The 21,584-nt window shown below is 43.0% G+C and overlaps 1 protein-coding gene across 6 annotated transcripts in view; it reads right to left on the bottom strand.

The window, feature by feature from the left end:
* The window catches only part of LOC131835991 (membrane progestin receptor gamma), a 94,266-nt gene that overhangs the window by 47,172 nt on the left and 25,510 nt on the right, over nucleotides 1–21,584 (bottom strand). For all 6 annotated transcript variants that reach the window (XR_009355449.1, XR_009355447.1, XR_009355448.1 and 3 more), the window contains exon 2: nucleotides 14,540–14,700. Coding sequence is in view for 3 of the 6 variants with exons in the window: in XM_059180941.1 (XP_059036924.1) it covers nucleotides 14,540–14,700 (161 nt within the window). In the remaining 3 variants the exon portion in view is untranslated. The remainder of the gene's footprint in view (nucleotides 1–14,539; nucleotides 14,701–21,584) is intronic.

The raw sequence follows: 21,584 nt of genomic DNA, 5'->3' as shown, positions 1-21,584 counted from the left end.
TTCCCTTTAGGTAAGGCACAAGACACACCTAAAGACAAGGGCGCGAAAAGCCAGAGCAGGAGAAAGAGACAAGGGAGGAGTCTGGCGAGATGTTTGCAAGCAGAAGGCACAGAGGTAACAGACAAGGCAAAGGGCAGGCTGAGCGCTGATACACCAATTATAACCTGCCGTTGAAGGAGGCCTGCAGTGCACATCGGATCTCAATTAAAATACCGTAAAACCGCTTGTACACAACTCACATGCAATTTACTAGAACTACAAATAGACTGAAGTAATAACCAGCCATTGACAGGATCAAGTGACGACAGGTGAATGTCGTTGAGAACATCAGTGTGGTGCTTTTAAAAAAGAAGCATCCGATGTTCAGTCAAGAAGGATGTTTTTTGTACATGCGCCCCAATATTTACAGTAAATGAAGCTAAATTTCTTCACTGAACACAAAAGATGGATAGAAAGTAATTAGCCAAATTACATCTCACTATGTAGGGCAGAGGATCCAAAGGATATTAGTAATTTAATAGATGATACAGTGACAAAAAGACACATAAAATGTCTTAAAAAATTAATATTGCTTAATTCAGGTAGGGTATACCAGGGTGAAAAGTCCCACTGAATGACTAGCTCTATATACAGCACAGACCTACAGAAGTAGCAAGGAAGTTGAAACATTTTCCATCGGATTTCCATTTGGGATAAAAATGCAGTCTTTGATTTAAGAACTAGGAAAACAATTTTCAATGTAGGGGCTGATTTAAAAATCTGCCATGGGCTAGGCTGTGGTAACAGTGTAACATAATAGAAAATTAATGGCCCCCCAAAGCTGCACATGCCCTCATCCCAGAAACCGTGACTACATAAGGTTAACATGGCAAAGGGGAATGAAGGTCACAGGTGCTAATCAGCTAACCTTAAAACAGGGAGATGGTCAGGATTATCCAGGGGACCCTGGTGTAATCCTAGGGTCCTTAAAAGTGGAAGGAGGCAGAAGAAGAGGCGCCGAGATGCCACACTGTGGGCTCCACCAACACCTTGCTTTCAGCCCGGTGAGACCCATGTCTGACTTCTAACCTCTGCAATTATAGGATAATAAATTTACCTTCTTTTTGAAGCCACCAAGTCTGTGGTAAGTTGTCCTGGCAATAAGAGGAAACTAATGTAAGGTCAGAATTTGATCCCAAATCCAAAAGCAATCTGAGAGCTGGAACTAAAGGGCAATATGTGGTCTCAGTTTCTTACTAGGAGGACTGATGACTTCCTTTGGAATAATTCAAAGATGATGTAAGACATTCTCCAAATCTTCTCCAATATGGGGCTTTTTTTGAAGATTTTATTTATTTGAGAGAGAAAATGGGAGAGAGAGAGAGAGAGCGGGAGCAGGGGAAGAGGCTGTCAGAGGGAGGAGACTCCCTGCTGACCCTCCCTGACACAGGGCTCCATCCCGAGCCGAAGACAGTCTCTTAACCAACTGAGCCATCCAGGTGTCCCCAATATGGGACGTCTTGCTGAAATGTGTATCAGACTTGACCCTAGATCTCTGATTCACACCATGGGAATGCCAAATAAATGCCATTACATTCTTGGATTTCATCTAGAAAAGACGCAAGACGATGGAAAGAAATCAGTGAAAGAGATAGTCCTCAAATACAGAGCAAACCCCATCCTGGAGAGGAAATGACATTAATTTTGAGTCTGAGCACTTGACAGGTATTCATTATGGGATGATGTTAGCAAAAACTTTCAAAAATATTGAGGTTTGGTTATTCCACTTTTAAAGGGATTCAAAGTACACATTTATTATCTAAATAATAATTATCTAAACCCAAAGAGCCACATGTGAAATATGTAATAAAAATAACATTTAAATAAAACAAAACTTGGGTGCCTGGGTGGCTCAGTTGTTTGGGCCACTGCCTTCGGCTCAGGTCATGATCCCAGACTCCTGGGATCGAGTCCCGCACCGGGCTCCCAGCTCCATAGGGAGTCTGCTTCTCCTGACCTTCTCCCCTCTCATGCTCTCTCTTTCTCTCTCTCTCTGGCTCAAATAAATAAATAAAATCTTTAAATAAATAAAACTTAAAAAAAGGAACAAAAGCATCTCTGAAAAATGAAAGAGAAGATTCACAAACAAATAATCCTGACATTAACTTCCAAACAGATTATTTTTAATCTGTTGATTAAAATGAGCATAACAGATTATAGAATAATTTTGACTAAGCAAAATACTGCTCTGTTCAGTTTTCTTTCTTTCTTTTTTTTTTTTAAAAGATTTTATTTACTTGACAGACAGAGATCACAAGTAGGCAGAGAGGCAGGTAGAGAAAGAGAGAGGAGGAAGCAGGCCCCCCGTGGAGCAGAGAGCCTGATGCAGGGCTCAGTCCCAGGACCCTGGGATCCTGACCTGAGCTGAAGGCAGACGCTTTAACCCACTGAGCCACCCAGGTGTCCTGTTCAGTTTTCTTTATGGTATCTTTTTTCTTGGAAAAAGAAAAATCAAATGTAAGTACTTTATGGCTCTAGATATTGTTTTAAGAGAGAGTAAAAAGAGCCATATAGAAGATGGTAATGTATATGAAATTAAAATATGTAATACTTTTTCTTCTTAATTGTAATTATCACATACAACCCCATTGTGTTTGGACTTGATAAAATTTATAGTTAATTTCTGATTCTAAATATGACTTTAAGAATTTGTTTAAAGACCTTATTTATTTATCTGACAGAGAGACACAGAGAGAGAGGGAACACAAGCAGGGGGAGTGAGAGAGGGAGAAGCAGGCTTATCACAGAGCAGGATGCTCGACACAGGGCTCAATCCCAGGACCCTGGGATCATGATCTGATGAGCCAAAGGCAGACGCTTAACAATTGAGCCACCCAGGCACCCCAAGAATATTTTTTGACAATTCTAGTTGCTCTACCTTAGCAGAACTGAGCAGAAACTCAACAGAAGTTTCTCCCAAATGAAATTTAAAAAAAAAAAAAAAAAAAAAAGACTCAGTGACTCAAGAATAGTGATCTAATTTGGAATCACTGTTAATAGAATACAAATTACATGAAAATGTTTATTACAGCACTATAATCCATAATTTTGCTGAAATAAAGGCAAAAAAATTAATAGAATAAGCATGCAGTAATTTATAAATTATGTATGTTTTTATTTTATTACTCATCTAAACATCACTAATCCATCATAACATCCATTAATGGTTATGCAACAATCATTAAATTTAGTTGTCTTTGATATTTTGCTGACTTTGCTATACAATAATTAGAGATTTTCATATACTCTTCTGTGATTATGAAGGAATATTTGTCAAGGGAGAACAGAATCATTCTATATAACTGTTTGCTAGCTCCATATGTAACTTCTACACATTCTGTGGTTTTCATGGGTCTCTAAATTCAGACCCAGGGCATATTAGGAACAGACCTTATTTCATTTGATCATCGTGAGAGGACTGCACGGGTCAAGACTGTCAATCCCATTTTACAGATAAGGAAACAAGCTCAATGGGAGAAGTTTCCAAGGCCATATTTAATAGCAGAACTGAGATGCAGCTGCCAGTCTGTTGGCTGCAAAAGCCCATCATGTTTCACTGCATCCACCCAAGTGAAACGAGGGATTGCTGTAATTGATGGAAATGCTAAGTGTTAGCAGAGTTCTCAGAAGGGAGAGATTGCTGGACTCAGAGTGATGGAGAATGAACCCGGAAGAATGGCTGGGGGCCTTCTGGCTTCGGAAGAATAATGGACCATTTTTGTCACGAAGATTTTTCTGACTAAAACAATTAAAATATTGGATGAACTCTGCATCATTCTCTGGATAAATGTATCAGCAAGATGGCAACAAGAGTGAAGTCACAAAGCGCCCTAACAAAGGGCAACCAGGAGCACCCTGTGGGAAGATGCCTTCAGGAACAAATTTTCTGCTGCCAGGCTTTGCATATAAGAGATGAATCCCAGGCCCCGTCAAAGGCTGACCTTGTCATTAAGATTAGGACTCTAGGGGCACCTGGGTGGCTCAGTGGGTTAGGCCTCTGCGTTTGGCTCAGGTCATAATTTCAGGGTCCTGTGATCGAGCCCCACATCGGGCTCTCTGCTCAGGAGGGAGCCTGCTTCCCACCACCCCCTGCCTGCCTCTCTGCCTACTTGCGATGTCTGTCAAATAAATAAATAAAATCTTAAAAAAAAAAAAAAAAAAGACTAGGACTCTAGAGATGAGAGAATATGAAATAAACCCCACCAGGCAGAAGGAGACAATAAGGAAAATTGTCCCTCTGAAACAATCCCGCCCCAGAAGCATCAACTAGATCTCATATGGGTTTCTGACTCAAATCCATACTGCCTCTATGGTCCAAGAAATCTCCAGTGGCAAAATTAAAGTGGTTACAATAAACAAAGGTCAAAGTTTTGTGGCTCCCTCAGGTAAGAAACAAAAGCAAATGCAAATCCTTTCTGGAAGGTTTCTGCTTTAACACACGCATGTGCACGCCTGCAAACAACACCAGACCCCAGAAACAGCAAAGAACCTTGAGGAACAGATGCTGAAATATCTATATATAGAGAGATATATATCTATATAAATACCTATTCCTCGATGCTGAAATATAAAAGTATGTTTGATATGTTTAAGTAAATAGCTTAAAAATATGAATGAAAACAGACTTAAAAGAACCCAATATAACTTGGAAGTTAAGAAACATTGAAATAAAAAGTCATTGAAGGGATAAAAAACAGACTCGATCTTGCTGAAGAGAAAATTAGTGAACTGAAAGCAGATTCAAAGAAAGCCATTCAGAAAGATTAAGAGAAAGAGATTAATGAAAAAAAAAGGGCACCTGGGTAGCTCAGTCGATTAAGCATCTGCCTTCGGTTCAGGCCATGATCCTAGGGTCCTGGGATGGAGCCTCACATCTGGTTCCTTGTTCAGCAGGGATCCTGCTTCTCCCTCTCCTTCTACACCTCCCCCCACCCAGGTGTATGCTCCCTCTCTCTCTCATAACTGAATAAAATCTTCTGAAAAAAAGAAAAATCAAATTAGAGAACATTTCTCAGAAAGAGAAAAATACAACAGTTTTGTTGTGACATTTGAAGATAAAATGATAAGTTTTTAGGAGTTTTTGAAGTTGCCAGTCCTCAGATCCAAGAACTTAGATGTGGCAGGGATCAATTGGTGCTCACCAAATATTCCATCTGCATTCCTATGTTTCTCAGCCTTTTCTGCAATTAGGTTGGGGTCATGTGACTACTTCTACTTAATGTGACATCTAGGCCAGGTCAGTTCAAAGCAGGGTGTCTTCCTGTAGTAGATATCAGGATGCACTCAGCAGGGAACCCTTCCCTCCTTCAGAACTGAGCCACCCATCCCTCCATGGGAACTGCTTTTGGCCAAAGGCCACTACATTGCCCATGCTATACTACCTGCCCAGAGGCAGCACACACATCCACTGATGGTGGATATGAAGTCCTGGTCTCCCTTTCTCATTTGGGACTAGTGGAAGGACAAACCCCATTCTAGAACGTTCTGTGTGGTCAGCTGAGGCCTTGCCCTTCTTGCCTTGTACAATTTTTCATGTTAAAATGCTGAAGTAGCCACTATCTTACAAATATTGAGCATATTTCTTCTTTTTTAAAATTTATTTATTTGAGAGAGAAAGAGAGAGAGAGAGCACAAGCAGGGGGAGAGGCAGGGGGAGAGAGGGACAAGCAAACTCCCTGCTGAGCAAGAAGCCCAGTGACGTCGGGCTTGATCCCAGGACCCTGGGATCATGACCTGAGCTGAAAGTAGACACTTAAACCAGACTGAGCCACCCAAGAGCCCCTAGAGCATATTTCTAGATATTAACTATAAAAAAAGTAGAGGAGAAAATCAAATGTTAAAATGCAAAAAGAAATAAAGATGTAAAACTCAATCCAAAGAAAGCAAGAAAAGAAAGGAAAACTAAACAGAGAAAATAATGAATAGAAACTGTATAAAATGATCAAAATAGGGGTGCCTGGGTAGCACAGTGAGTTGGGTCTCTGCCTTTGGCTCGGGTCATGATCTCAGGGTCCTGGGATCGAGCCCCGTATCGGGCTCTTTGCTCGGCAGGGAGCATGCTCCCCCCACCCCCACCTGCCTCTCTGCCTACTTGTGATCTGTCAAATAAATAAATAAAATATTTTTAAAAAATGTAAATGTGTCAGTAATCTTTATAAATATAAACAGACTGAACTGTCCAGTTAAATGACGAATACTGTCAGACTAGATAAAACCCAACTCTGTGCCATTTATACGAGATACAGTTAAAATATAAGGTCAAGAAGGGGTTAAAAGTCAAAGGAAGGAAAGAAAGAAACCAGACAAATAACAAAAACAATAAAGCTGGAGTTGCTATATGACAGATTCTAAGACAGAAAGCATTACTACATAGCAAGAGAATCACTACAAAATATTAAGAAATTTACAGCGCCAGGAAGGTATTACATAAATTTAGATGCACCTAAAAAACACAGGCTCAAAGTATATAAAGCAAAAATTGACTTATGTGTAAGGAGAAATTCACAAAATCTGCCATCATGGCAGAAGATTTTAACATATCTCAAAGCTGGATAGATCAAACAATAAAATCAGTAATAACAGAAAAATTTTGGATCTTACAGGACATATACGCAATAGTGCCCCCAACAACAGAAGATTATACATTATTTCCAGACACGTTTAGAAGATTTGTGAAAATTGATTATGTACTAAACCATAAAGCTAGGCTGAACAGATTTCAAGGATGGGAATGATACAGAGGACACTCCCAGGCGCCAATCAATTAATTGAAATCAATAACAAACACTACAGACTTTGGGGAATTAAAAAAAATGCAAACACACTTTTAAGCAATTGTAAGTTACTTAAGAAATCAAAATGGAAATTAGAAATGAACTAAAAAAGCACATGTGGTCTGCAGTTAAAGCAGTACTTGAGGGAAACATATGTAACTCAGTTGCTTACATTAGAAGGCAGAGTGATTAACTACAAAGTTAGAGCAGAAACAGCAAAAGGAACCCAAAGCAGAAAGAAAGTAATACAAAATAACAGAAATTAGAGACATAAAATACTGAATAGAGAGGCTCCACTGAGCCACAAATCTACCTCTTTTCAAATATTTTTTTAAAGAAGACAAACTTGGGACGCCTGGGTGACTCAGTTGGTTAAGAGGCTGCCTTCAGCTCAGGTCATGATCCCAGCGTCCTGGGATCGAGTCCTACTTCTCTCTCTGTCTCTTTCTGCCACTCTGTCTGCATGTGCTTGCTCTCTCTCTCTCTCTCTCTCTCTCTCTGACAAATAAATAAATAAATAATCTTAAAAAAAAAAAAGACAAACTGGCAAGATTAATTGAGAAGGAAAAAAACAAAACCATATGATTATGTCAATAGACACAGAAAAAGCATTTCATGATAAGTAGACACTCAACAAAACAGTAATAAAACTTCTTCAACCCAGGGACACCTGGGTGGCTCAGTCTGTCCATTAAGCCTCAAACTCTTGGTTTTGGCTCAGAACATGATCTCAGTGTGTCAGGTCAACCCCCGTGTGCAGAACCCACCCCTTCCCGGTACAGCCCTGCCTTGAGCCTCTCCTTGAGTCCTGTGATGGGCTCTGCACTCAGCGATCGGTCTGCTCTTTCCTTTTCCCTCTCCCTCCCCTTCTTCTCTTCTTCCCCTCTCCCCACTCTCTCTCAGTAAATAAATAAATAAAATCTTAAAAGAAAAAAAATTTTAAACTTCTTCAACCCAGTAAAGGCCACCTATGAGAAACTCACAGCTAATATACCTAGTGGTGGAAAATGGAATGCTTTCCCCCTAAGACAGGGAAAAAGATAAGGATGTCTGCTCTTGCCACTTTTGTGCCATATCATAGTGCAAGTTCCAGCTAGGTCTAAAGGTATCTAGATAGGAAAGCAAGATGCAAAACTATATTTGCAAGTAATATAATCTTAATAGGAAATCCTAAAGGATCCACTAAAAAACTATTAGAACAAATAAATAAGTTCAGCAAGGTTGCAGAACGTAGGATCAATATACAAAACTAAGTTTTATTTTTATACACTAGCAATGAACAATTTGAAAATGAATTTAAGGGAAAAATTCCATGTACAGCAGTATCAAAAACAATACAATGCTTAGGAATCAATATCACAAACTCTTTTAATGGTGTGAGACCTGGGTCCTGAAAACTACAAAATATCAGTGAAAGAAATTAAAAAAATAAATGCAAAAACATCCCATGTTCATGGATTGAAAGACTTAATATTGTTAAGATGGTAATGCTCTCCAAATTGATCAACAGACTCAATGCAATCCCTAAAATAAATCCCAGCTGCCTTTGTGTTTACTTGTCTTGCAGAAATTGACATGCTGATCCTTAAATTCATATGGAAATACAAGAGACCCTGACCAGCCAAAACAATCTGGAAAAGGAAAAACAAAGTTGAAAGATTCACATTCCTCAGGTCTTCTTACAAAGCTACACTAATGAAGACAGTTTGGCACTGGCATAAGAACAGATAAATCAACAGGACAGAAGTTACAGTCCAGAAGTAAACCCTCACATTCTCAACTGATTTTCAATAAAGGGGCCAACACAATTTATTGAAGAAGGAATAGTCTGGGTCACAGATCTGAGTTTAAGAGAAAAAACTCTTAAAAGAAGATCTGAGTATAAGAGAAAAAACTATTAAAAGAAAATATAGAACTAAATCTTCATGACCTCAAATTAGCCAAAGGATTCTTAGCTATGACACCAAAATCAAAAGCATGAAAATAACTTAAAAAAATAGATAATAGCAAAATTTAAAACTTTTGTGCTTCCAAGGATACTAACAGTAAAGTGAAAAGATGGTGCACAGAATAGGAGAAAATATTTGCAAATTATGTATCCAATAAGGGATTTATATCTAAAATATATAAAGAATACCTATAATTCAACAACAAAAAGACAAATGACTCAATTTAAAAGTGAGGAAAAGACTTGAACAGGTATTTCTCCAAAGAAAATATCCGAATAGTCAATAAACACATGAAAAGATGCTCAACCTCACTAATCATTAGGGAAATGCAAATCAAAAGTACATCCTACACAGTAGGATGGCTACTGTCAAAAAAACCCAAACAAATAAAACCAGAAAACATGCATTGACAAGGATGTTGAGAAACTGGAACCTTAGGGAACTGCTGGTGGGAACGTTAAATGGTGCCCTCGCTGTGGCAAACAGTATGGTGGTTCCTTAAAAAATTACAAATAGAATTACCAAATGATCCAGCAATTCCTCTTCAGGGTATATACCCAAAAGAACTGAAAGCAAGATCTCAAAGGAGTATTTGTACACCCATGTTCATAGCAGCATTATCCACAAGAGCCAGAACATAGAAGTAATACAGTATCTATTGATAAGGGAATGAATAAGCAAAATCTGGTAGATACATACAAAAATACCATCCAGCCTCAAAAACAAAGGAAATTCTGACATGTACAACATGGATGAATCTTGAGGAAATTATGCTAAGTGAAATTAATAAGCCAGTCACAAAATGACAAACACAGTATGATTCCATTTATAGAAGTTACTAGAATAGTCAAAATTATAAAGACAGAAAGTAGAATGATGATTTTCAGAAGCCAGAAGGGAGGGGGAAACAGGGAGTTATTGTTTAATGGGTACAGAGTTTCAGTTTTACAAGATAAAAAAGAATTATGGAGATTTATGGTGGTGCTTGTTTACACAACAATGTGAATATATTTAATACCATCGGTAAGATGGTAAATTTTATGTTAAATGTATTTTATGACAATAAAAAAATAGTTAAGCATAGAGTTACTACATGATCTAACATACCACTCCTAAGCATGTACTTAGGAGAACTGAAAACACATTCATACAAAAACGGATACTTAAATGTTCATAGCACCATTATTTGTAATAGTCAAAAAATGGAAACTCAAGGGTCCATCAACTAATGAATGAATAAACAAAGAGCAAAGCATCCATACAATGGAATATTAGGCAGCCACAAAAACAAATGAAATACTAATACAGGGTACAGCATGGATGAACTTGAAAACATTGATGTTTGGTGAAAGAAGGCATTCACGAAAGGCCACTTATTACACGATCCAGTATATGAAATACTGAGAAGAGGCAAATCCATAGAGACAGAAAGTAAATCAGTGGTTGCCATGGCAAGTAGGAAACAACCACTAATGGGTACAGAGTTTTCTTTCTAGGGTAATGAAACTGTTCTAAAATTGACCATGGTAAGAGTTTGTGGAACAGACTTTGTGTCGGTCACCATACTAAAACCCCCCAGGCTCTGTACTTTTAAAAGATGAATTTTATGTTATGTGAATTATATCTCAACAAAGCTGCTGTAAAAAAATTCTTTTCACAAAGACAATTCAGCTGCAAGACGAGTTGTTCCGTCCCCCACACGACAGGCTGCCATTCATGTAGATTAGCAGGTAACGGTGTTCCCCTGGGGCGGGTGGAGACGGGGTGGCCCTGTGGGACAATCATGCAGGTACATTCTACCCACACACTCAGGAACATATTCTAATATTATACAGTTTTTCATAGTATAAAAGCTCTCGAACTCATTGTGGCTGGCAAAATCCTAATCCAAATCCAGGCAAGGGCAGTATCCGGAGGAAACATTACACATCAACTCATCAGGTTTAAGGCTCCTTGGGGCGCCTGGGTGTTCAGCAGTTTAAAGCCTCTGCCTTCGGCTCAGCTCATGATCCCAGAGTCCTGGGATCAAGCCCTGCACTGGGCTCTCTGCTCAGCAGGGAACCTGCTTCCCTTCCTCTCTCTCCGCCTGCCTCTCTGCCTAATTGTGATCTCTCTGTCAAATAAATAAATAAAATCTTAAAAAAAAAAAAAAAAAAAGATTTAAGACTCCTTAACAGGAGCACCTGCCTAATTGTGATCTCTCTGTCAAATAAATAAATAAAATCTTAAAAAAAAAAAAAAAAAAAAAAGATTTAAGACTCCTTAACAGGAGCACCTGAGTGGCTTAGTCAGTTAAGCATTTAACTTTGGCTCAGGTCATGATCTCCGGGTCCTGGGAGCCAGCCCCGAGTCAGGCTCCCTGCTCAGTGGGGAGCCTGCTTCTCCCTCTCCTTCTACCCCTCCCCCTGCTTCGTGTGCACGCTCTCTCTCTCTCTAGTTAAAAATAGAAAGAAAAAAAAAAATCTTAAGGTTTCTAAACAGGTGATGCCTGGGTGGCTCAGTCGGTTAAGCATCTGCCTCCAGCTCAGGTCATGATTCCAGGGTCCTGGGATCGAGCCCCGCATCAGGCTCCTTGCTTAGCACGGAGCCTGCTTCTCCCTCTGCCTCACACTCCACTTACACTCTCTCTCTTTCCCTCTCTATCTCTCTGACAAGTAAATAAAATCTTAAAAAAAAGAAAGTGTTCCTAAACAACTGATTCCAGCATTAGATTAAAAAGATATTACACCATGACCAAGTTTTACTTAAATGCAACGTTGACTTAACATTAGTAAATCAGTTGGTGTAATTCACCACACTAATATCTTAAATAAATCATATATGACCATCTCAAAAGATGGACTGATGGGGGGAAAAAAAGATTCTGTAAAATTCATTCTTAAAGAGAAAAAATCCTAGAAAACAAGGAGTAGAAAGGAATATCCTTAAATTGATAAAGGTTATTTACATACGTATATACACAGAAGCTACATTATTTTAAACGATGAAATGCTCAAAACATTCCTTTTTATTAAAATCAAGAACAATATAAAAATACCTGCAATCGTACTTCTTCACATTTTTTTTAAAAAGATCTTATTTATTGGAGAGAGAGAGGAGATGTGAGCAAGAGTATGAGCTGGGGGTTAGGGCAGTGAGAGAGGAACAGACAACTCCCTGCTTAGCAGAGAGCTCGACCGACACGGGGCTCGTTCCCAGGACCCCAAGATCATGGACCTGAGCCAAGGGCACATGTTTAACTGACTGAGCCACCCAGGGGACCCATTCTTACTGTATTTTAATAAGCTCCGATGATTCTGATGGTGGTGATCCAAGTACCCCCTTTGAGAAACCTCGGGCTGGAGAAACCCTTTGCCTGTTGAGTTGGTTCCTGGTTCCCCAGTGCCCAAACCCACCTACCCAACAACACACCATCTGGCTATGCTTCCTTTCTTTCATAATAGTCCCGCTGTTCTATTTCATTTTTCTTGGAGCTTCACAACAGTCGTGTGAGACTAAATTAATAGATATTATCTCCATTTCACAGATCAGGAAATTGAGGCTCAGAGAGGGTGGGGAAGTGGTCCAGTCCACAGAGCTCATTAACATACCAAACGAGAGGCTACTCAGGGCCTCTGTATGAAGATCTGATGATGGTAATGGCAGCCAACATTACTGACTGGGTGCTCGCTTCGGCAGCACATATACTAAAAAACATTACTGACTGGTCCCCAAGTGCCGGGCTCTTCACATGGGCCATCTCATTACCATAACCCCAGGAAGCAGATAGTTCCATCTCCCCATTTTACAGGTGCAGAAACTGAGGTCAGAAGATTAAGTATCTTGCCCAAGGTCACTCCACAGACTGGGTATGAGAACCCAAAGAGCCCACCAAAAGTAAGCTTAGCATTTGTAGGAGGTCTATTCTAAATATTCATGCAAATTATGTATGCATTTTTCTCCTCAATATACTGGCACCTGTTTTAGCAACAAACATTTCTGTCCCCCTCCCCCAGCAAATCCTCAAGTAAAAGTACCCTCCAGGAAGACAGAACCCCTGTTTGCTCCATGAACCTTGAGCATGGGGCCCCAAAGCCCAGGAGTGGATTTAAGTACCCAAGGAAGGTTTCAAAGCAAAGAGTGGATGTGAGGTTCAGTGTTGGTTCTCTGCCTCTGACTACCACCATTTTACTAAAAAGGATACTGTCACCTCCACTGTCTATGGAAAACTGGACAGAAGAGACAAGTGCTTTAGCACTCTGGGGTTTTCTGGTCCTCGTCTTCAGGATCTCCATGCTTCAGAAGCCCACAAAGTACTCACTGAGGCCTTCACTTCCCCCTTCACCTTTTTCCTGGGAACCTGCTCTGAATGTGACCTTGCCCAAAACACCCAGACAGACATCTCAGCAGCACCCATAACCCCACCCCCGAAAGTCCCCCACACTGCCCCGTGCTTCCCTTTCTCCAGGCCTTTGCCCACACCAGTCCTTCCACCTACTTGGCTTGGCCCACATCCCACAAGCTACCCACCCTCAACCCATCTTCAAGATCTCTTCTGTCACGGGGCCATCCCTGGGCCCTTTCTCCCCCATGATGGAAGTGGCCGATCCCTCCTCTGGATCTTTGAGGACACACCCTAACCCACTTTGCAACAGAGGCACACATCCACATTTTAAAAATGCTTAGGGGCAGTATTTGTATGGATGATTCTGAGTCTGGCATGGAATGACACCTTGCACACAGCAGGCTGTCAAGAAAACTTTCATGAGTGGATGAATCCAAGAATTCACCCCATGCTCCCACTAATCACAGCCATTTGTGGTCTGTGGGTAGAACCCAGAAGAGAATCCCATTAGGAGGAGACACGGCCCTGGGAGCCCGCAGGAGGTGTCCTGCAAGGCCAGCCTCATTTTTAATTTGTCTGTCCCCTGCCACATCCCTCGTCTCTTCCCACCAGACAGCTCTGCCTCACGTTCTATCAACCCCCAGTGCCACCCAGCTGCAGCCACCCAGCCTCACAGGCACTCTGCCCATGCCTCGTCTCCATCCCGGGGGCTGAGGGTGTCCGGGTCTTAGGCCTCTGAGGAAAGTTGGAAGTGCTTGACAGTCTGCAGCGTGAAAGGTCTCCCTTCAGTCTGGGACATCCTCCAGCTGAAACTTCCCACCCTGACATTAACACTGGTTCATCTTCAGTCCAAAAGGAAGGGAATGTGACCCGGCACCAAGGGTGTATATGAAATGTCTTCTCCGCCAGGGAAGGGGGGTGGGCCCACCAGCCTTGGCTCCCCAGCCCTGTGGCCCCACCTCAGGCCGATTACAAATGCAGATTGTCAAGGCATCCCAGGAGCCTCAGAGAGGCCGCATGTGAGCTCCCAGGCCCAGAAGTCCACGATAGGGCCAGGGCTGAGGCCCACGGGACCACCCTCCCGTTCGCCCCAAGGCACATTGTGCCAGAGCCTCCTGCAAGTGATAAGGACAAGGCAAAATCACACACCCGAGGCAACTTGGCCCCTGCCTGCTTTGAGGCACCCAAGGGAGGGTCCCAAAGGAAACTTCTACCCAGCCGGATGCCCCTGGCTACTTGTCTTCAGCTCGAATGAGGAATCTCCATAAACGCTTTGTTTGGGATAAAACAGAGATGTCACAGGGGGAGGGGTGTCTTGGGATCCCTCCCATTTCCAGGTTCAGTGTAGGTGGGGGAACGGGAAGCCCACTGGCTGCAGACAAAGCCAGCACATGCCCTCCACCCCAGGGGGCAAAGGCCATGCCCTGGCCACCCCCCAGGAACTCGGCACATACCTGGGGCACCTGGTCAATGCTAAACAGCCGGGGCAGCTTCAGGCTCAGCATCTCGGAGCTGGGTTGGGATGGCCAGTGGTGGACAGTTGCTCCCTGTCGCCGGCTCAGAGTTCCGACATGGCCCGGGGTGCGTGTGGCCAGCTGGTGCCAGGGCTGCTTCCCTGCAAGAGGACGGCACGCGTGAAGAAATCCAGTCAGCCCCAGCCCAACTCCAGCTGGATCAAGACTGTCAGATTGTTTAACCACGGAACAAACGCTTGCTTGCGATGGCAAAATAATCAGGCTTCCTTAAAAACAGCAGCAGGTCTATCAGACCGCTGAGTCATTTATTCCAAGAGGGCTGGAGAGAGGTCATTCATGCCTGGTAGGGGCAATCATGAAACTGCAGAGCTGGAAGAGCCGTGGAGGCCACCAGGTCCCCTCACATCGGACATCAGGGCCAGAGGGGGCCAGTGACTTCTCTTAGGCTAGGGGACAGCTGAAGCAGCTGGCTCACGGCAGCATCGTGGGCTGCCCCTGGGCCAGCCGTGTGATCCCAAGTCTGTGTCCACTCAGCAGGCAAAGGAGGACAGGGGCCTTGCCCCAGATCACCCAAAGAAAAGCAGCTCTTCCAGAAGGCCGACAAGAGCTTTGTTGCCCTGAGACATACACAAGAAGCAGACAAGCAAATCCCAGGCACTTGTAGGGGACATAGCAACTCCAAGTAACGAGGCTGTTTAAATGCAAGATTAAGACTGCTTAACAGCTGTGAGTAATGTGAGCTAGAGGGGCCTGAAGCCCTCAGGTCGGCCTGAGAAATAGAAACATGCAAGCTGGATTTAGCAAAGAAAGAGCAGTGCTAGGACTTTACCCTGGTTAACGCCTCACCCCTGCCCCCCACAGCTCCCATCATTGCTGAGCCAAGATCTGCCCCATCCTTAGAGCTCCCCCTGAGGAATTCTGTCCCTGCCTCAGAAGGTCCAGAAACCCTGCCTGTACCTCTCACGTGACACCAACCACCTCCGCCTACAAGCAAAGCTACTTGCCCAAGTGCTTGGAAAGGACACTCTTGGGATGGCTGGAAACTCTCAGGGTGTCTCACTGGCTCAAGCTGGGCCTTCAGCGAAATGCTTAACACCATTCATTAAAGCAACGGCGCTTGTCTTCTGAACTTAAAGTGTGGTTTTTGTTTTGTGGTTTGTTTAAACTTTTGCTGCTTATTATAGTCTTTATGTTCTATGTGTTATTATCTAGAACTCTGGGGCACCTGGGTGGCTCAGTCAGTTAAGCGTCTGCCTTCGGCTCAGGTCATGATCCCAGGGTCCAGGATCGAAAGCCGCATCAGGCTCCCAGCTCAGCAGGGAGCCTGCTTTTCCCTCTGTCTTCTCCCCTCTGCTCATGCTCTTTCTCTCTCTCTCTCAAATAAATAAAATCTTTAAAAAAAATAGAACACTGTAACAAAATGCCATATATTTATGTTTCATTGCCATAAATTTGCTTCTTTCTTAAAAATGCTGATGTATTATTCACAAGTCCAAATGGGGAAATGACCCAAGTGTCCACCAGCAGATGAATGGGTAGACAAAATAACAAAATGCGGTCTAGGCACACAAAGGAATATTATTGGGTCTTAAAAAGGAATGATGCTGTGATCGGCGCTTCAGCATCAATGAAACTTGAAAACGTTATGCTGAGGGAAACAAGCCAGTCACAAAAGAACAAATGGTGTAGGATTCCACTTACCCAAGGTACCTAGAGTAGGCAAATTCACACAGACAAAAAGTAGATTAGAGGCTGGATTGGTGGAGGAATGGGGCATTGTTGTTTCATGGGTACTGAATTTCTGTCTGGGATGACAGAAAGTTCTGGAAACGGGTGGTGATGATGGTTGCACAGCGTTCTGACTGTGATGTCACTGAATTAGACACTTAAATATCGTTACACAATTTCACATTGTGCATATTTTACCACTATAAAAAGTGTGTAATATTTCCAAGCTACAGAATAATGAAGAAAATAATTTTTTTAAAGATTTTATTTATTTGTCAGAGAGAGAGAGCAGAGGCAGGCAGAGTGGCAGGCAGAGGCAGAGGGAGAAGTAGCTCCCTGTGGAGCAAGTAGCCCAATGTGGGACTCGATCTCAGGACGCCGGGATCATGACCTGAGCAGAAGGCAGCCGCTTAACAGACTGAGCCACCCAGGCATCCTGAAAATAAATAATTTTTTAAGAAAATAATTTTTTTAAAAGATTTTATTTATTTACTTGACAAAGATCACAGGTAGGCAGAGAGGCAGAGAGAGAGAAAGAGAGAGAGAGGAAAGCAGGCTCACCGCTGAGCAGAGAGCCCGATGCAGGGCTCGATCTCAGGACCCTGAGATCGTGACCTGAGCCCAAGGCAGAGGCTTAACCCACTGAGCCACCCAGGTGCCCCAAGAAAATAATTTTTTTAAAGCGCACTTTACCTAAGTTAAAGAAAATAAAAGTTAATACTTTGCAAACAACATTGATGTGAGTGGGCCATAGCCCACCTTTGTTCTCTCAGTTCTGCAGGCCTAATTACCAAGACTCCCACACTCTCTGAAGCACCATGATCTCACCCAGTGGCAGGACACAAGATGGAGGTCTGCTACTGTGGGGGACCTCAGGCACACCAGGAAATCCTCCGGCAGTGGGATCAAGACTGGTCTCCACACACCTGCCCACCTTGGTCCTCTAGTATTCCCTTGAGTAACCTCAATGTCAAGGGAAAGACAAAGAAAAGGAATGGTCCCCTTCTCTCCCAGCACATACCATCCCAATACGATGACCAGCCTAAACTGCAAACATAAGGGGTAATGACAATAGCAGGGGAGTCCCCAACTTCTTCATTCAGCCACTATTTACCACGTTTATCACGTGACAGGTACGGGTAAGTCTAAATGTGTAATTGAGGATTCTCCATGGGCTGCTGCGGCTTGAAGGACACGGTGAGAATTAAACAGATACAAAAACTGTATGGGTTTGGGGCACCTGGATGGTGCCATTGGTTAAGTGGCCGGCTCTTGGTTTTGGCTCAGGTCATGAGCTCAGGGTCCTGGGATCAAGCCTCATGTCAGTCTCCACGTTCAGCAGGGAGTCTTCTCAAGGAATCTCTCTCTCCCTCTGCTCCTCCCCCTGCTCATGCTCTCTCTCTCTCTCTCTAAAATAAACAAATAAAGCTTAAAAAAAATTGTATTGCTTTGTGACACTTAGAATGGACAGAAGTAGGCAGCCTCCATACCATTCTCTTCTTTCACTGCACAGGAAAAAAAAAAAAGAGGAATAAGACAGTCACTGTCCCCAACAAATGTATAAAGAGATGAGACACCCAACTAGCTAGCACAAGGCACCCTGAGAAGGAGGGAAACTTTCATCCACCGCACCAACCCCGTCCTTCTCCCCTTGCTCCCTGGCCCATCTCATTCACCCCCACTGTGGCCATCTCAGGAGGCAAGGCAGGGCAGGGCAGGGCCTGGGTGCTGGATTCAAGCCACTTGCATTCAAAGACCAGTGCAACCCGTGCAACCCTGGGCAAGGAACATTAACACCTGTGCCTCGGTTACCCTAAGGGTAAAATGGAAACAACGGTAGTACTTTCTTCATGGGGGTGTCATGACGATGAAACGCCAGAACCCATGTAAAGGGCCTGGCGTAAAGTAAGGGTCCAACAAACACTTGCTATTAGTACTAATTTTCAGAGAGGAAGATTCATTTTCTATTCTATAGGCAAGAAAATGGAAGCTTGGAAAAGCTATGGGGTTTGCCCAAGATCACACAGTGAATGGCTGCTCGAAAACTAGGATCTGATTTCTGGTTTTGTAAGTTCCTTTTCAGTAGAGAAGGGACTTTGAATAAAGGTTACAAAGAGCTAGCACAGAGCACTAGGTCTTAATTTCCCTTTGCTGCTGAGAGAAGGACCACACAGAATGTTTACGATGATGTTCATAACCCAGAGGTTAAAGGATGGCCCTCCTTGTCTGTTAATCAGGTTGAGACAAACTCTTGGGTAAGACTTCACCTTGGGTCTTACAAAAGCTCAAGATTTCTTGTGTCCTGTCTTTGTACCAAGGAAGCAGGAACTCTTCCATTAAACCACTGTTAGGTTGCATCTGAAATATAAACCTTTCTGTCTGTCGAAATCATGAAACAACCCTGGCTTATGTTTCATACATTGTATCCCCTCTTAATCATGGCAGATGTAACTGAACATCAATGAACTCACTGGTGTTTTTCGTTCCCATCACATGCCAAGCTCTTAATTTCACCAACACTATAAAAACCAGTGTGTAATTTCCAGTATTTCAAACAGCAGCTTGGTTTGCTCTCTCTGTCTGCAGAGGCCTAGAAACAAGAGTGAATAAGACAAAAGTGCTTCAGACAGTTCCCATTAGAGACACAATGTGACACTGGCTAAGATTTCAACGGTACATTGGTGTTCCATGTGAGATTCATTTAAATGAGGGTCCCACAGCTTAAAGATATGTTTTAAAACAACTAAAAGAAAGGGAAATGGGCTACAACATATTCTCCAAGACCTGCCAAGTTCTCCTGAAATAGCCATAAACAACACACACACACACACACACAAAAAAGGCCAAATCATCACAACAAAATCACCATCAAATTTCCAACTAGTCCTCTCAGATTTCTCAGATTTAAGACCAAACAAAATTAATACAACGTGAAACTTGCCCCTGACCACCTCATCCCTCTCAGGCTGGCATTCCATCCTTATTCCTGGAGGTCCCTCCCCTGCTAGAAATTTCATCCTATACACTAGATCCCAGGCCCTGAGGACTTGGGCAAGCAAACCCTGTAACCTCTCAAATACACCTACATATAAAGTTGCTGAATATAAGTTGATGGGCTATTTTCCCAATGAGAAGGTCCGAAAAAATGTATAACTTCTGGGATGCAGTTGAACTAGTACACAATATCTCTCTCTGCAACATTAACTTATTAATGTGGCTAGACATATTAGAATCCCTTACTATACCCAATGAATTAATTTTAAAATATTGCTTTTTCCACTGACATCTCACAGAAATAAGTGTATTCACCATCTTCACAAGCATCTTCAATAACAATATCTTCATAACTATAGCCACGTTCTAGAATTACTAACACAGTTTAAGTGAAAAATAGTCTCATTTCCATATGAGTTATATGAGGTCTGTGCTTTTTTGGGGGGGGGGGGAGGACACGTGATGCAGGGGAGGAGCAGAGACAGGGAGAGAGAGAATCTTCAGCAGGCTCCCGGTCCAGCACTGAGCCCGACATGGGGCTCCATCTCACAACCCTGAGATCACCACCAGAGATCGTGATCAAAGCTGAGATCAAGAAATCAAGGACCCTTCACCAACTGAGTCACCCAGGTGTCCCTGAGGTCTAGAGAAGCTGTGTTTAATGCCGCTGTTACACAATGTACCCTGAGTCGGAAGTATTCATTTGCTATTATTATACTGCACGTGGTTTGCTTTCAAACACTTCACACAGATAGCTTGATTTGAAATGGTTAGGTTTAACCCACACCCCTGGGGTGGTGGTTAATTAGCATTTGAAAGACGAAGCAGAAACTCACACTCCAGAGGCCACACCTTTGGTTCAGCGGGGTTTATTTCTGACCCACACCAAAGTGTTTGCGAATTAGCGCAATGGGTGCTGTTTAACTGGCAAAATGAGTGGAACAGAAGATATGGGAGCTGATGAGAAGGATCATCCAGGCGCCCATCCTCTTGCATGAGCCGGGACAGTGACTGGATGCCCCAGGGTGACTCCCCCCCCTGAATAATCCTTCTGTAGGGAGGATTCAGGAGCCTAAAACCAAGAAGTCCAGCTGTCCCAGGCCCCCAGATAAATGTTGTATCAACTTTGCACGTGCTTACAGAAAAGGTGTGCAAAAGCGTTAAAGAGGGTAGTGCTAGGACTTCACCTGGCCACAGAACAGGCCATCCTCCTGCTTTGGCACCTGCTGAAAAATATGAGGATGGCAGGGGAACTCAGCCTGAGACTCTCACTGTGCTGTGCCCGTGCTGTCTGACCGTGAGGGTTTGGGGGTCCCCTTGCTCTCAGTTATCTCTAAACACTGACGCACTTCCAGACACTCTCAGCTGGAAGTCACATCACTGTTTTGTGTACCAGGGAAAGAAGTGCTGCCCATTGTAATCAGGAGATGAAGGCACCCTCTGGAAATGAATCCTGATTTCAAAGCTCATAAAACACCACCACCATAGGAATTGATGAAACACAGAGACTGGAAGTGAGTGATTGGCTTGGGTCAGTTCGCCACGGCTACTCCTTCCATCTTCCTACTCTGCTCTTGAAAGGGATCATTAAGGTCTCCTTTATAACAAAACCAGCTCTTACAATCAGAGGCCACATCCCCGGAATAAATATCAATCTGGGTTATACTTTCTGTGCAAGTCTCCATCTGTATAACATTTTCTCTCTCTTTCAGTTGCTTGTGTGTGTCAGGTGCCTTCTGGAAGGATCCCAAACAAGCATGGATGGGGAAAGTTTCAGGTTACAGTGTCTCCCCCAAAATGCCCATACAGCCAACCAATTGTTCAAAATAAAGGAATGCAGTGGGCCCCAAATGTGAAAAACTCTGGATGGACCCAACTATTATGCTACTTCCTCTTTTCTGGAAAAAAAAAAAAAAAAGAAAAAGAAATTAGGCTGGAAAACAAAAAACTCATAGTCAGGCATATGTAGCAAAAACAAAGAAGGCTGTTTGGTAGGGAATTTTTCCCATGCTTGCTTTAGAAAACTAGAAACATGAGATCAGGAAGCTGCTGAGAGGTCTCTAATTCAAGTTACCACCGGACGCATGAATGTCATCAATGGCATTTCAGAACAGAAGTTGTACCTTTGACCCAAAGAAGCAACATTAAGAGGGAGTTCAGGTTTCACGAAGAGACGGTGGGGAGGACCAGAAAGGGTGGCCTCTTTCTGACCACCTCTGATTCCCTCCTTCCCCTGGGGCCCCTGTCTAGATCTCCTTTATGTTAACCCTAAAACAGCACAGAGCCCAGGAGGCAACCAGGG

The sequence above is a fragment of the Mustela lutreola genome, chromosome 7 (assembly GCF_030435805.1).
Source record: "Mustela lutreola isolate mMusLut2 chromosome 7, mMusLut2.pri, whole genome shotgun sequence".
Lineage (NCBI taxonomy): Eukaryota > Metazoa > Chordata > Mammalia > Carnivora > Mustelidae > Mustela > Mustela lutreola.
The sequence above is the reverse complement of the archived record's forward strand: the minus strand, read 5'-3'. Positions and strand labels throughout refer to the sequence as shown.